General features: G+C 40.1%; 1 protein-coding gene across 1 annotated transcript; it reads right to left on the reverse strand.

The window, feature by feature from the left end:
* Positions 1–1,884: 1,884 nt before the first annotated feature.
* On the reverse strand, positions 1,885–10,468 carry LOC134298920 (centrosomal protein of 290 kDa-like). Its single transcript, XM_062980538.1, has 7 exons — positions 10,270–10,468; positions 8,026–8,168; positions 7,480–7,566; positions 6,813–6,903; positions 5,174–5,336; positions 4,110–4,207; positions 1,885–2,146 (listed from the first exon to the last, which is right to left on the reverse strand). Exons 1-7 carry the CDS (start codon positions 10,345–10,347, stop codon positions 1,991–1,993), a joined length of 816 nt encoding a protein of 271 aa, XP_062836608.1. The 5' UTR covers positions 10,348–10,468; the 3' UTR covers positions 1,885–1,990.
* Between the last annotated feature and the right edge of the window lie 4,368 nt (positions 10,469–14,836).

A 14,836-nucleotide genomic window follows, 5' to 3' on the forward strand; every position in this document is an offset into this window, starting at 1 on the left:
AAAAACCAATCAGAGCCAGGTAACACCTCCCAACAAAGGATTCCCCCAAGCAGGAAGCAGCCAGGCTTTGAAGCTGCAAGATTATTTAATGCTAATTAAGCTGGCCAATTGCAACATTCACACTGGCCTCAAACAGATAAGAGTTCTTTCTCTCACCCTGGACATTCCACAGATATATAAACCCAATTTGCCTAGTTTCCAAAATACCTCACAACCTCTGAGGATGCCTGCCATAGATGTGGGCAAAATGTCAGGAGAGAATGCTTCTGGAACATGGTTTGCAGCCTGGAAAACTCACAGCAACCCAAAAAATTGATTATTTTTACAATCGATCTAATGAGGCTGTTGGAAATGACAACCTTCATCAAGCCTTCTCTAGCAATCTGTTTGTCTATGATCTTGTGGCTTACTGTTTCCTGTATGTACGTTCTGGTGTGCAGCTTCATTTATTCTATGGTTTCTGAGAAGTTATAAAAGGGGCTGCAGACCGCATGCTCTCTCCTTTTGACTATGTGACCTGTTGATAGCTGTTTTGTTACAAGAGAAACACCCTGGCTGGCTGGCACAGGGAACCACCTCAAAGATATTTGAAGCTGGACTAATAAGTTTTTGTACCTGTGTATGATGAACACATGAAAGTTGTGAGTAAACCAAATATGTTATTTCCATCAAAGTCTACTTCATTTTGTCTCTTGAGTGCATGATATGAAACAAGTTGTTTTATGGGAGAGTACTTTTTTGGGCACTGAGAAAAAAAAACATTTCTAAAGTTCTTTTTTTATGCACTGGAAAATCTGTTTTCCTGACAGATCTGAGATTGTTGGTTATTCAGTCTAACAAGTGAAACCATTGCCTAGCATAACTATATTTGGTTGTATACCGCAAGAGGAGATTCTGCTCTGAAGTGTTTTTGGCTCTTCTCTTGGAGGTTATGTTCTCTAATAGAGGCTTCTGCTCATACCATCTTAGCTGCTTGAATGGCCATCTTGTTTGCCAACCTGATATTAGAAGGGACAATAATTTAATTATGCTGATCTCTGAGCAGGAGATAAAGCTCAAAGAAAAAAATAATAAATTGGTGTCTGGTTTTTGTAGCAGATAAAAGCTTTGATTCTGGTCAACTGGCTTCTAAAAAGCTTCTCAGCAAAGATGATACTCAAAATGCCAGTTTGATAGGGATCGGCTTGACAAAACATTTCTTAATTGTGCCTTTGCTCACAGAATTTCTTTTGTAATTTTTCAGATACTCAAACTGTATAAGAGTCAATTGGGTCAAAACCTATTGAGGGGTCCAGCAAAACAACATCATCCCTATCCATTTCCTAGTACTGATCGTCTACCAAGGTGATCAATGCAATCTCTATCCCATATCGGCCCTGAAGCCAGGAACCAAGGTGTCACATACATAAAATCATATGAACATTAAATCTGTTTCCAATTTTTTCAATACAGGGGATGAAGTTCAAATATATTTCAAACATCATGGAATTATTGCCTGCCGTAGAAGTTCACAACATCTATCAGATGTGCTTAACAGTCAAACTGTACATAATGTCCCATAAACAGAAGGCATGGGCAAACTTGGGTTCTCCAAGTGTTTTGGACTTCAACTCCCACAATTCCTAGCAGCCTACCAGTTGCTAGGAATTGTGGGAGTTGATATCCAAAACACCTGGAGAGCCCAAGTTTGTCCATGTCTGATATACAGCATGCTGCCAAACTCCGTTCTTTTAAATTCTGCATGAAACTGTGTGGCCCCAAATTCAAATGAGGATCAGCACACTTACTCATTTCATGTTAAACCACAACATTACATTTCATCCAGCACACAATTTTAAAAGGTATACATCAAAATAATTATACAAATCATGCGAGGACTAAAAATTACCCCCAAGTCATGATTTTATTGAAAAATGCTTCTTCATATACACTAGTTAATTTTACAGAATACGCTCAGTTTATTAAGAATTTTGGTTGAAGTCTTCATTTCTTACAAACCTATACGATGATTTCCAGCTACTAAAGCCGTGGTAAAAGGAATTCCATAGGCTGAACTTACTTGTTTCAAACATCTTTCATACTGAGTATTCAGTTTTATGGCTTCTTGAAGAGCATATTTTAAGTCCTCTATTTCGTCAAAAAAATCCTGAAAAGTAATTTTGCACAGTTTTATTGAAACGGCATTTCTGAATTATATGTGACATTGTAGTTTGTCCTGTCTTGCATTTCATGACTGAAGAATTTACACTTATCGACAAATTTTTGCAAATGGAAAAAGGAAATTTAATTTAGGTCAGATATCATTGTCTTTAGCCACTAAGAGATCAAGAATGTTCACATTTTGGTCTCTGGAAGCTTTTATCGACTCCATTGCATAGTTGCTTTGTATTTTTGCTTTTTATTTTGAAAGAAGCAGTAAACATTATGCTGAATTCATTGAAAAGACTCCATTCTGGCCAAATTTACAGTGTGGCATTTTATCTTAATTATGGAAAAAGCCTTCTATATGATAAACAAATTTAGAACAGAGAAAAAAAACACAAATTGTTGGAATAGAAACCTTCTCAAGCGTCCACTAGTTATTCGTTATGCATAAAATTGCTTACTGTTTTGTATATGTGTGTATTGGTACGTAATGTTACCTTAACTCTTGTTGTGGGAGGAGCTGCAGACCATGTGATCAGGTCTGGGTTTGTTCAGGGCTCAGACTTCAATGTACTCTCAGAACAGAGAGATGCTTTGGACTATTGATTCTACAAATGATGCCCTGTGTTACCTACACACAGAAACTACTTCAAATTCTATCTGTAACTGGACTGATAAGCAAAGTACCTGCATGCTGAATACATGAAGTTTTTGAGTAAACTATGTTACTTTTAAAGAAGTCTGCTTATTTTTGTCTCTTAAGAGCATGATTTTAAGTGAGAGTAGCTGTTTTTGGGCAACTGAAAAGAACACTTCTGTGAATGCTATTTTCAATAAAAGGTTATCAGGTGACGTTAACAGGTCATACTTTTACCAAGAGGTTATGGTATCATTTTTCAAAAGGTTGTGACTAACAAGGTCAAGCCTCCCTAAAGATCATACAATCTCCAAAAGATTATGGATATTTCCATTTTCCAAAACAAATTGCCCAGACTAATCAGTTTAAGAAAATATTTTAAGATGTATGTATGGAGGGTCCAAAAGTACCAAGTTATATTTTGAACTTCTTATGAGCCACAAACGGCACTTTCTGAAATGCAATCTAGCTTTAACCAATTATTACAAACTAGATTCAGGTCTGCTGATTTCAAACAATGAATGCAATAGAAAGCTGCATGCCCACTATTAAATATACAAACTGCCAAACCAACAGTACCCATTCGGAATCTGCTTGGAAGAGAGAGTATAACTGAAGCCCTCCTCTACCTGTATTTAATTACACTATGTAACAAAATTTGAAAAAAAATATGTTCCTGGTTTGAAAATGTTATTCCTATTTAATTATGCAGTACAGTAGTCTCACTTATCCAACACTCGCTTATCCAACGCTCTGGATTATCCAACGCATTTCTGTAGTCAATGTTTTCAATACATCATAATATTTTGGTGCTAATTTTATAAATAAAGTAATTACTACATAGCATTACTGCATATTAAACTACTTTTTCTGTCAAATTTCTTGTATAACATGTTTTGGTGATTAATTTTTAAAATCATAACCTAATTTGATGTTTAATAGGCTTTTCCTTAATCCCTCCTTATTATCCAACATATTCGCTTATCCAACGTTCTGCCAGCCCGTTTATGTTGGATAAGTGAGACTCTACTGTACTTACTTTGAAAGTAGTCATACTATTATTATTTTATTTCTGAAATTGTTATACTCCAGAAACTATTTGTGGCCGCCACAAACTACACTAAATTGGTTGAGATTCAATGAGATATTCACTGAAAAACTATCGCAAAATGTGCTGCAGGATGTCCCGCAAGACAACTGTTTTGCCATTTAATAAACTGTATTCATGTTTTAATGATAGAACCAGTTAGGAAATTATATTTATAACCCAGGAACAAAAATCATGTTACATAGTGTTATTTAAGGCAATGCAAATGCTGTAAGTTACCTTATCTAAAGCTGCAAGCTCATTTCTCAACATTCTTCTTTCTTCAGATATTGTTTCATTTTCCATCTTCAGATGCTGGATCTCAAAAAGTAATTGATCTAATAAAGAAAACAATTCTCTTTCAAGTCAAGAACTCAATATGTACATCAATAACAAAAATTTACATAGTCATGCTTTTTAAAATGTGATTCTCCACTCCACTTTATTTCTTAATTAGTCGCTCTCCACCAGAGTGCTCCGAGCAACTTACAATTTAAAATATCATTCCACAATATAAAAACATTCAACCTAAAAACATTCAACTATGACTATTTGGCAAATTAGATCTGATTTACCTAAATGCACAACCAAACAGCCAAGTCTTGAGCGCTTTTACGAAAGGTCGCAACTCCGACATTGCTCTAACATATGGAGGCAATGAGTTCCACAGAATTGGAGCACAGATCGAAAAGACTCTATGCCTTGTAGCTTCCAGGTGTACCTCCCTAGGGCCCGGTACGTATAGGAGATTTTCCTGGGAGGATCGAGGTGACCACTGATGGAAAAAAGGAATGAGGCGGTCCCTAAGATATAATGGTCCTTGGCCATTTCGAGATCTAAATGTCAGGATCAGTATCTTGTAAGAGATCCGATGTTCTATTGGTAGCCAATGCAGTTGTTTCAGAATCGGTGTAATATGGGATCTTATAGATGATCCCGCTAGCAGCCTGGCCACCGCATTTTGGACCATTCGGATCTATCTGTCAACAAAATAATACTGTTCTCAGCTCCACTGTATCCTCATTTCAACCCTGCCAGTGAGGTTAGGGTGAAGTACTGCACCAGATCTAAAGTCACCCAATGAACATTGCAATTAAGGCAGAAGGATAGGAAATGATCAAACCGTAATACGATCCTATTTAAATAGCATCAATTGTCAGAGTTTCTCAAATGTAGATTAAAAACTATTCTAAACATTCTAGAAGGTTCCAGTTTCTTCTCCTTGAGCAGCGTTGGAGGCATAATGATGGGAATTGCCAAGGGCCAATGCATTAAGAAGAGTGTGTGTGCAAACACAGGATTACCTAAATATTTGCAAGAACAGGTCCCCTTCCTTTTGCACATGCATTTGTGAGATGATATTTTCTTCAGCAGAACAGTTTTCTCCTTTGATAACTTTTTATTTTCCAACTCCTTTACTTTTTGGTTTGCTAAACAAAGTTGGTGTTCCAGATCATCAATTTTAACCTGTGATACAATAATACAAGTTTCAATGAGAAATAAAACTAATATGACCCCAAGCACTCTTGGAAAGACACTTTGCACTGATTCAAAGGTACCAATGTTTACTTGCATCAGAATTTAGAAAAAAAAAGTGACAGGAAAAAAAAACCAAATGAAAGGTGAAATGGAAACGTGAAGTGGCATTCTAATAATTTTTTATGTATCTAAGAGTAGACACCTTGAAAACACAAGACTTGGTTTAATAGTGGTGGCTTAAACTGCATTTATTCTGACCAAGGCTTCATTTACACTAACCAATTAATGCAGTCTGAAACTAGCTTCAAATTGTAGCAGCTGGACAACAAAATCCCACAAAAGTGTGCAAGAGAAAGCCCTTAAGGCACATCAGTGCTCTGTGGTTTGTGTAATCATCATCCAGGCCTCAGACTGGTTCCACAGCCTGGATGCCTTTGCTACTGATATTTTATTAGTATTCTGTGCTTACTATCAATAACAACTTAGGCTCCTGTAAATGTTAAAAATACAACAAGACACATATACTAAAAACTAAAAAAAAAGATCAGTTGCATTGAGGTTATATTACTAGTTGTATTAAATCCTCATCATTAAGAGTGAAAAAAACTTTAGTATTCTTCTAAAATGTATACAGTTGCAGACTCTTACGATTGTCTAGGGCAGTGTTTTTTAAAACTGTGCTCCTCCAGGTGTTTTGGACTTCAGCTCCCACAATTCCTAACAGCTGGTAACCTGGCTGGGATTTCTGGGAGCTGAAGTCCAAAACATCTGGAGGAACAGAATTTGAGAAACAATGGTCTAGGGCAAGATGGTGCAATAGGTAGCCACAAAAAACTGAATTACAATTAAAATTCTGCATTATGTTACAGTTCAAATGGCACCGTGTTCACTTGAATGGTGGTGATCATACAAAGAAGGGATCACAATATGACACAATAACCTATTACAATGGAACAGTCAATGACTGAAACAGAAAAGCAGTGATTAATCAGCTTACTTTGCAATACACAGCAATTGCTATAGCAAGACTTGGCTAAGCAGCAGGCAGACGATTCTGTACTATTCAAAAATATCATAAGACATTTAAACTTTTGGAGTTATAAAATATAATATATGTCACATTTGGTAAGAACATGAAAGGCCATCTCAGTGGCTGCTTCCAGGCTGTGGAACACCTCCTTAAGGAACTTAGGGTGGTCTTTTCTTTGCTGTCTTTCTGTCAGTAGGGAAAGACAGGTGGTGCAGAAGGACTTTTTAGTGGGCAGAGGCATTGTATTTTGATGCTTGAAATGTTTCAAACTATTTTAAATTAACACTGTTTCTTTTAAATACATTATTGCAATGATTTTAGCTGCATTTTGCTTTAATCTACACAGTGAGTTGCCCTATATCTCTCATTGAAGAAAGGCAGGACATCAGATAAACAAATACATATATAAGCAGCATTATATGATCATAACTTACAGAAAGTGTTGCAATGTTTTCGTTTTGTCGTTGGTTTGTTTTGATTTCCTTATTAAACCTTTTTCTTAAATTATTATACATCTGGACTACTCTGGAAAAAAAGATGTGCAATCATGAGAAAGAATAAATTGTATTCAAGATACAGATAAGCAAAGGTTTGTTAACACTCGTGAATGGAAGGCATCTAGCAGCTGATTGCAGTTACTCAATGTAAAGGTTTTTCTTGTTTCTGTTTTAGGGTATGAATTCATATATGGCATAAATAGAGACGCCTAGGACATTGAGGTAGTGAGGATGGCAAAAGATGGATCTAATAAAACTATAAAGATATTCAAAGGGGCTTTCAATAAGATACACAGAAGAATTAGCAAGCCTGAGAATTGTTTCCAGTATGCCAGAGCAAGAATATTTAGTAAGGGTCCTTTAAAAGAAAATGCTGTAATTTACAGCAAAAAACAAGGCAAATCCACTGCCTAAAACAGGTTGTAAAAGCTACATTTGTATTTCAGAAATCAAAGAGCAATGCTTCTGATAGCTTTAGGCTGTAGTCCTATGCACACTTTGTTGAGAATACATCCCATGGAATGCAATTAGATTCTCTGAGGAAACATCCAAAGGATCAGGTATTTAATGAGAAATACATTTCAACCTTCAAGGTAAAGCTTACCTAGCATTTTCCTTTATTAGTTCATGTTCCTTGTGGTGAATCCCATCACCTCTAGGGTATAAGTGGGTATCTGTTTGAACTGATGCACTAAATTAAATAAGAACAATGACTTTAAAATCTGTCATGTGAGCTATGTTTTGCTAATACAATGGCACATTATATGTCAATAGATTCACCTATCATTCTTAAGGGTTTTCTTTTTTAAAAAGATAAATCCATCCATACAAAAATGCTTTTGAAAGGTTAATCAGAAAAGTGGCAAGGAAATGCATCAACTCATAACTGATTACAACATGATAAACTTCTCCTGCATAAGTACTGGTATGTCCCGAATACAACTCATGGTACGTTCTGGTTCTGTATACATATTTTTTAATTAAAAAACTGTAAGTGCTAAATGTTCACAGGACTATTTAAAGTATCAAAAATTGCCAAGTTTGTTAAACATTTAACTGCCACCAAATGTAGCTAACGGAGTTTACTGTAGTTCTGTACATAACGCAGCCTCCTAGTCTGACTTTAGAATACTTAACATGCTTTGCTTACTTTCTCTGTGTAACACAGGCAGGCAGTAACCTTTTTTGCTCATAAAGTTCTTCTTGTAACTTTACCATGTTACCCTCCAGTTGCTTGTTCTTTAAGCGAGCGTGGCGCAGTTTTTTAAGCAGAAGTTCATTTTCTTGATAGAGCTGGAAAAGTAAGATATTTTTCTAAGCACACAACAGATTGAGATTACCAATCCCAAGAAAATGACGATCGCTGTGTTAGACCAGACCAAAGCACTATCTAGTCCAGCAATGTAAGTAAGTGAGTGAGTTCCCATTATGGCCAACTGTTCTGATTGCATAAAGAGCAAATAAATGCCACCTTCTGAGGCTTCAAAGTCATTTTAATACTTTAAGGATATCCTTTGTTTAATTATTTCCACAAAACATGGCATTCACATACTGTTCTAAATGTGGGAAATTTATATGGTGTTTCCTATGACACATTGTACAAAAGTAATAATGTATAAAATGTGTTATCTATTCAAAAGGGTCCTCTGCTTCGTTTCACATTTTATTTTTATTCTTCATCTATCTCGACCTTTGTACATTTTCCATAATCTCTTTGTAATTTCTACTACTCTAAAAGTCAGATCACATACATCTCCCCTTTCAAATATCTCATCATCCAATAATTGGGTTGCTGAGTTTTCTGAGCTGTGTGGCCATGTTCAAGGCCATACAGCCTGGAAAACTCACAGCAACCCTGTGATTCCGGCCATGAAAGCTTTTGACAACACATTCTCTCTCTCTGTTCTTACCTTGGTATCCATATGTTAACATTTGGATTGTGCGTTTACATGTTGAAAGCCGCCTTGTGTTCGTTTGCAGAGAAACATGGGGTATAAATATCTTAAATATTTGGCTGGAGTTTCACTGAAAAAATGTACCAGCTTCGACATACAAATTCAATTTAAGAACAAAGTTACAGAAACCTATCTTATTTACAACTTGGGGACTGCCTGTATTATTTCCAAGAATTTTGCACACTCCTGAATTAAATTAATGTTTCTTGAACTTAATATTCCCACTTTTTCTCTTCAAATTGTACGATAGTTGGCATTAGCATTGATGGAAGATAACTAAATTGTCAAAATCCTGCCATTAAAGGAACACAAGGTATTTGCTAGTTAGAGAAGGGGAATCAAATATACATGCAGAACTTGAAATAACTTAAGAATATGTGTTATTAAAGGTTTTCATGTCCGCAATCACTGGGTTGCTGTGAGTTTTTCTGGCTGTATGGCCATGTTCCAGAAGCATTCTCTCCAAACTTTTCGCCCACATCTATGGCTGGCAACCTCAGAGATTGTGAGGTCTGTTGGAAACTAGACATGTGGGGTTTACGTATATGTCTGTAGATTGAATACTGATGTAAGTTAATAATTTTTAACTGAATTATATTGCACTGTATAATTTTTATATATGCGTTTTATTGTAAGCCGCCCTGAGTCCCCTGTTGGGTGAGAAGGGCGGGATATAAATATTGTTGTAATAAATAAATTGTCCAGGTGAGAGAAAGAAATTTTGTCTGAGTCAGGTGTGAATGTTGCAATTGGCGGCCTTGATTAGCATTGAATGGCCTTGCAGCTTCAAAGCCTAGCAGCTTCTTGCCTGAGGGTATCCTTTGTTAGAATTCAGACAAGAATCAATCAGGGCCAGTAACAACTCGCCACAAAGGATTCCCTCAGGAAAGAAACAGCCAGGCGTTGAATCTGCAAGGCCATTAAATGCTAATCAAGGTGGGCAATTGCAACATTAATACCTGCCTCAAACAGACAAGCGTTTTTAATCCTACCCTGGGCAATTCAAATATATAAACCCCACTTTCAGTTTTCCAACAGACCTCACAACCTCTGAGGATGTCCGCTATAGATGTGAGCGAAACCTCAGAAGAGAATGCTGCTGGAACATGGCCATACAGCCCGGAACGCTCACAGCCACCCAACTTAAGAGACGGTTTCAAGTCTGGCCTCATAAGAATAACAGAACGTTATTCCTACAGTTCAGGCATGGGCAAACTTGGGCCCTCGAGGTGTTCTGGACTTCAACTCCCACCATTCCCAACAGCCCCGGCCCCTTCCTTTTCCCCCTCAGCCGTTTAAGTTTGCCCATTCTTATATATACTGTTGCTTGTGTTGTTTCATAGCCCCATTTCCTGGCATTTTAACTACATTGTGGAGTCTTTCTCAGTCAGAAAGGCCTGCAAGGCCCACAACCAGAACGCTGTGGCTTGACCACTCACTTGGCGGCTCCTCTGGACTGAGGGAACCGCCATCTGCTTGCCCTCGACCGCCTCCCACACCGAATAGAGGCCAAACATCCGAAGGGCAAGGCCTTCCCCTCTCCAAGCCCCAAAGAGCGACGCAGCCAATCAGGTGGAAGGGGCGGGGCTTAGCTGTTTGCCCTCGCGCCCAGCTTTCTGAGCGAGCCTTCGCCTTCTCTCTGACCAAAGGAGTAAGCCCCCTACGTCCGGGCTGCCTAACGCAGTGCCTGCTCCGTACAAGTTCGCCTAATGAACGCAGCACGAATTGAGAGGTGCTTCGGAAACATTTTAAAGCTCTGCCTCCTCAGGTTGGGATTTCCAAACCCCTAATAAAGGGATAGTTTGAGGGAAAATAATATTTTGACGTCATCATTAGGCGACTTGCTCACTCGAGAGCGGCTGCTTCTAGGTTACCAAGGTAACGGGAGACGGATGTTTTCCTTTTCCTCAGCGATTGATGGCAGACCTCTTCGCTTTCTCCTGAAGCAGGGAAGACGTAACAAAGGCTTACGTAGGCCGCGTTCAGAGAGATTTTGGAGCTCATGCAGATAATTTACATGCACACAAGTGACAAGATTTCGATATAATTTTACACCATCTCTGGGTCCTTCCACACAGCCATATAACCCAGAATAGCAAGGCAGAAAATCCCACGTTATCTGCTTTGAACTGGGTTATCTGAGTCCACACTGCCATATATTCCAGTTCAAAGCAGATAATGTGGGATTTTATTCAGCTGTATGGAAGGGGCCTCCGAAATGGAATTGTCTTAAGAAAAGATGGAAGCCTGCTCTCTGCAGAGACCAGGGGCCCTTCCAGACAGACCCTATATCCCAGGATCTGATCCCAGGTTTTCTGTTATCCCAGATTATCAGGCAGTGGGGACTCATATAATCAACTTTAAAGCAGAAAACCTGGGATCAGATCTTGGGATATAGGACCTGTCTGGAAGGGCTCAAAGAGCAACTTCACTTGAACCATGCATGGAAATCACCCTTTTTTACTGTGGAAATTGAGAAGTGACAATTTGGCGGCAGCATCACAGAGGCCTCTTCTACATTGCATATAAAATCCAGATTTTCTGCTTTGAACTGGATTATATGGCAGTGCAGACTCATATAATCTAGTTCAAAGCAGATAATGTGGATTATCTGATTTGATAATTTGAATTATATGGCAGTGTAGAAGGGACTTGAGAATGTTGGAAATAGCAAGCTTCTACAAGCCTCCAATGCTAGTTATTTGTTATGTATATAGTTGAGATTGCTTACTATATTGTATTTATATGTTGATGTGTATTTTCCCATAACTCTGTTGTTAGAGGTTGTGGGAGGGACTACAGACCATGTGACCGAGATCTTAGAACAATAGTTCTCAACCTGTGGGTCCCCAGATGTTTTGGCCTTCAACTCCCAGAAATCCTAACAGCTTGTAAACTGACTGGGATTTCTGGGAGTTGTAGGTCAAAACACCTGGGGACTGACAAATTAAGAACCACTGTCTTAGAATGTTCAGAGACTCCATTTTAGAATGTGCTTGAATCAGAAGTCTGTTGGAGTCAGTTAAGTTAGTTGAGGCTTGAGCCAGCTGGAAGTTAGAAGTCAGTGAAGTCTGTTTATGTCAGTTAGAGCAGGAGTATAGTCATTATGCTGCAGTGAGAACATGAAAAGCTTCATGAGAACCACCACTCCTCTTAATGTTCCCCCAACAACAGCAAGAGTATCCCTCTGGGTAGCTAAACCAGGAAATCCCAACTGGATGGCCCCCCACGAGGGTCTGCCTCCAGGGGCAAACCAAGATGGGCAACTTGGAAGTCCCTGAACAGACTCAGACATGGAGTTGGGAGATCAAAAGACAACCTGACTAAATGGCACCACCTAGAAGAATCCTCCACCTTGTGTGACTATGGAGCAGAACAAAGAACTGTATGCTTTGGGCTTCATCTCCCAAAAATCCTAACAGCTGGTAAACTGACTGGGATTTCTGGGAGTTGTAGGCCAAAACACCTGGGGACCCACAAGTTAAGAACCTCTGTCTTAGAGTCATGGAACACTGATTGTAGAATAACCTACAAAGATTTTACCCTGGTGCTCTTGAAATCGAGCTAGAATTTGGAGGTCCCCTCCCAATAGAGAGAGAGAGAGAGACCTGAGACCCCCTCAAAAGGATTCGTTTCCTCTGGCGAGAAGGAGAGAGCCGCTAGAATCAGAATTTACCCAGTTCCCAAATAAATCTCACCATAGGCTGAAGAAAGAGCACTTAAATGTTTAATGCAATCCAGCTGGAAAGGATGTCAACAGCAATCATTCGTCAGGAAGACATAACATACAACAAAATACAGCACACTTTATAGCAAAGAAATGGGGCGGCTAGGTTTGAAATTCCCGCTCTGCTTCCCTCAGCTGGCTTCATACCGATTGGTTGTCATAATCAGCTGGAAGAGAGGCGCGAACGCCTCACCCAACCAGAGAGCCAGCAGTGAGTTCCGCTGATCGGAAGAACCATGCTGAGACCAATCTGGCCATGTGTGCATGCCCCAGCAGTAGCTTAAGGCATATCTTCTGCTTCTTCCCTGTCCCTTTCAGGCTTTTTAACTATGTAACAAACCTCTAACAAAAGAATCTCGTTGCTCCACCTTCTCTTCTTGAGTGGCTATTTTGTATCCTTCCTTGCGCTATAGCATGAATTCCCTTCCGATCCTAGAAGCCCTGCCTCCCTCTCTTCCCTCTCTCTGGGCGAACCGCAGATTCACCCCCCCCCCAGCCTCTATTTCCAGTCATATCTCTCTCATTTGGACCCCAAGCATGACCATCTTCCTCACCCCTAACTCCCCGTCACGAGACCACCCATTCTCAAATTAATAAAGTTTTAAGAAGCAAATCAGTTGACTGTCAAAACGGAGTTTCCCCGCACTGCGGCACCATTTTCTCTGCAAGAACAGACTAACAAAGGTTCGGACTATGTGCTGGGCGTGGAGGGGGCCACCCAGGGCGCTCTGCTTGCCATTCATGAGCTGCCCTCTCCTTCGAAGTGCCCCCTCCCGCCCACCTTTTGCCCAGTAGGGCTGTTTTGCCTGGATTGCCACAGATTCCTCCCCCTTTTCTGAACTTTTATCACTTTATGAACTCCCTGCATTAACACTTGGGCTTTGGGACGGGTGAAACAAGATGAATTATGTTCCCACATGTGTCATGTGTACCCTGCATGCTCCCTTTTCCCTTTATTACAATGAAATATATTTTATATTAAAGAATGACCGAAATCTGACCTAGGAATCAATATCAACAGATAGTTGCAACATTGCAACATTGACCAGAGGAGATTAATCCTCACACCAGGAGACTGTCAGACGCTCATCTTGCATGAACAATAGATATGGTCTTACCCCCATTAAATGTCAGAGCAAGCCCATTTAATGGGAAGATGGCTATCTGGTTTTGGACCACTTACAATGGGGGCGATCAAAGCCTACGATCGCCCCAGCTGTCAAAATGAACTGGATTCATTCAGAAACAAATCCTGCCCATCTGGTCAGCCTTGATTCACCGGAATCTGGCAAGCCTGCCAGACAAATATGTATATTTGCACCCCAAGAAGCAATCTGGAAACTACCTTGAGGGCTTATCAAGGCTCTCGGAATTTCCTTCTTGCATATTGACTCAATGACACTGTCATAATCCCTAGCAAATACATTGTTCTCGGCTCAGCCCGCCTCCTTGCCTCTGATTGGTGGAGGAACCGAGATGGCAGGAGCTCCCTGATTGGACAGTGGGATGAGTGGCGCGAATCTCAAATCACACCACCCCATTTTCTGTATTATAAAAGTTGCTGTTGTGTATTGTGTGTTATGGCTCCTTGACGAACGATCGCGGGTGTCATCCATTTCAGCTGAACTGAATAAACAACTCGGTCTTCTTTCTTCACCTCTGAGGGTGAGATCTTTGTAGCAAGAAACCTTGACTTTTAGCGACTCCCCCTTTGCCAGGATTCTCGGACCTACGGCCGGGAGTAGGAGCTAGGGTTCCCTCCTAAAGAAGGGGACCCTCCAAATCCTAGCTCGATATCATTCCCATATCATAAGGTAAAGGTTTCCCCTGACGTTAAGTCCAGTCATGTCTGACTCTGGGGGTTGGTGCTTATCTCCATTTCTAAGCCGAAGAGCCAGCATTGTCTGTAGGCACCTCCAAGGTCATGTGGCTGGCATGACTGCATCGAGCGCTGTTACCTTCCCACCGGAGCGGTACCTATTGATCTACTCACAATGGCATGTTTTCAAACTGCTAGGTTGGCAGAAGCTGGAGCTAACAGCGGGCGCTCACTCCGCTCCCGGGATTTGAACCTGGGACCTTTCGGTCTGCAAATTCAGCAGCTCAATGCTTTATCACACTTCGCCACTGGAGGGTTATTTCAACAACGAGGACATGGGTGGGGGAAATAACAGGAAGACAGGGGGAGATAGCTTTCCTCCTTAAACCCATCCTCCATCCCCGCTTGTGGCTGTCACCCCGACAATGGAATAGTACCTAAATTCTTACCTGGTTCAGTG

The sequence above is a fragment of the Anolis carolinensis genome, chromosome 4 (genome assembly GCF_035594765.1).
Source record: "Anolis carolinensis isolate JA03-04 chromosome 4, rAnoCar3.1.pri, whole genome shotgun sequence".
Classification (NCBI taxonomy): domain Eukaryota; kingdom Metazoa; phylum Chordata; class Lepidosauria; order Squamata; family Dactyloidae; genus Anolis; species Anolis carolinensis.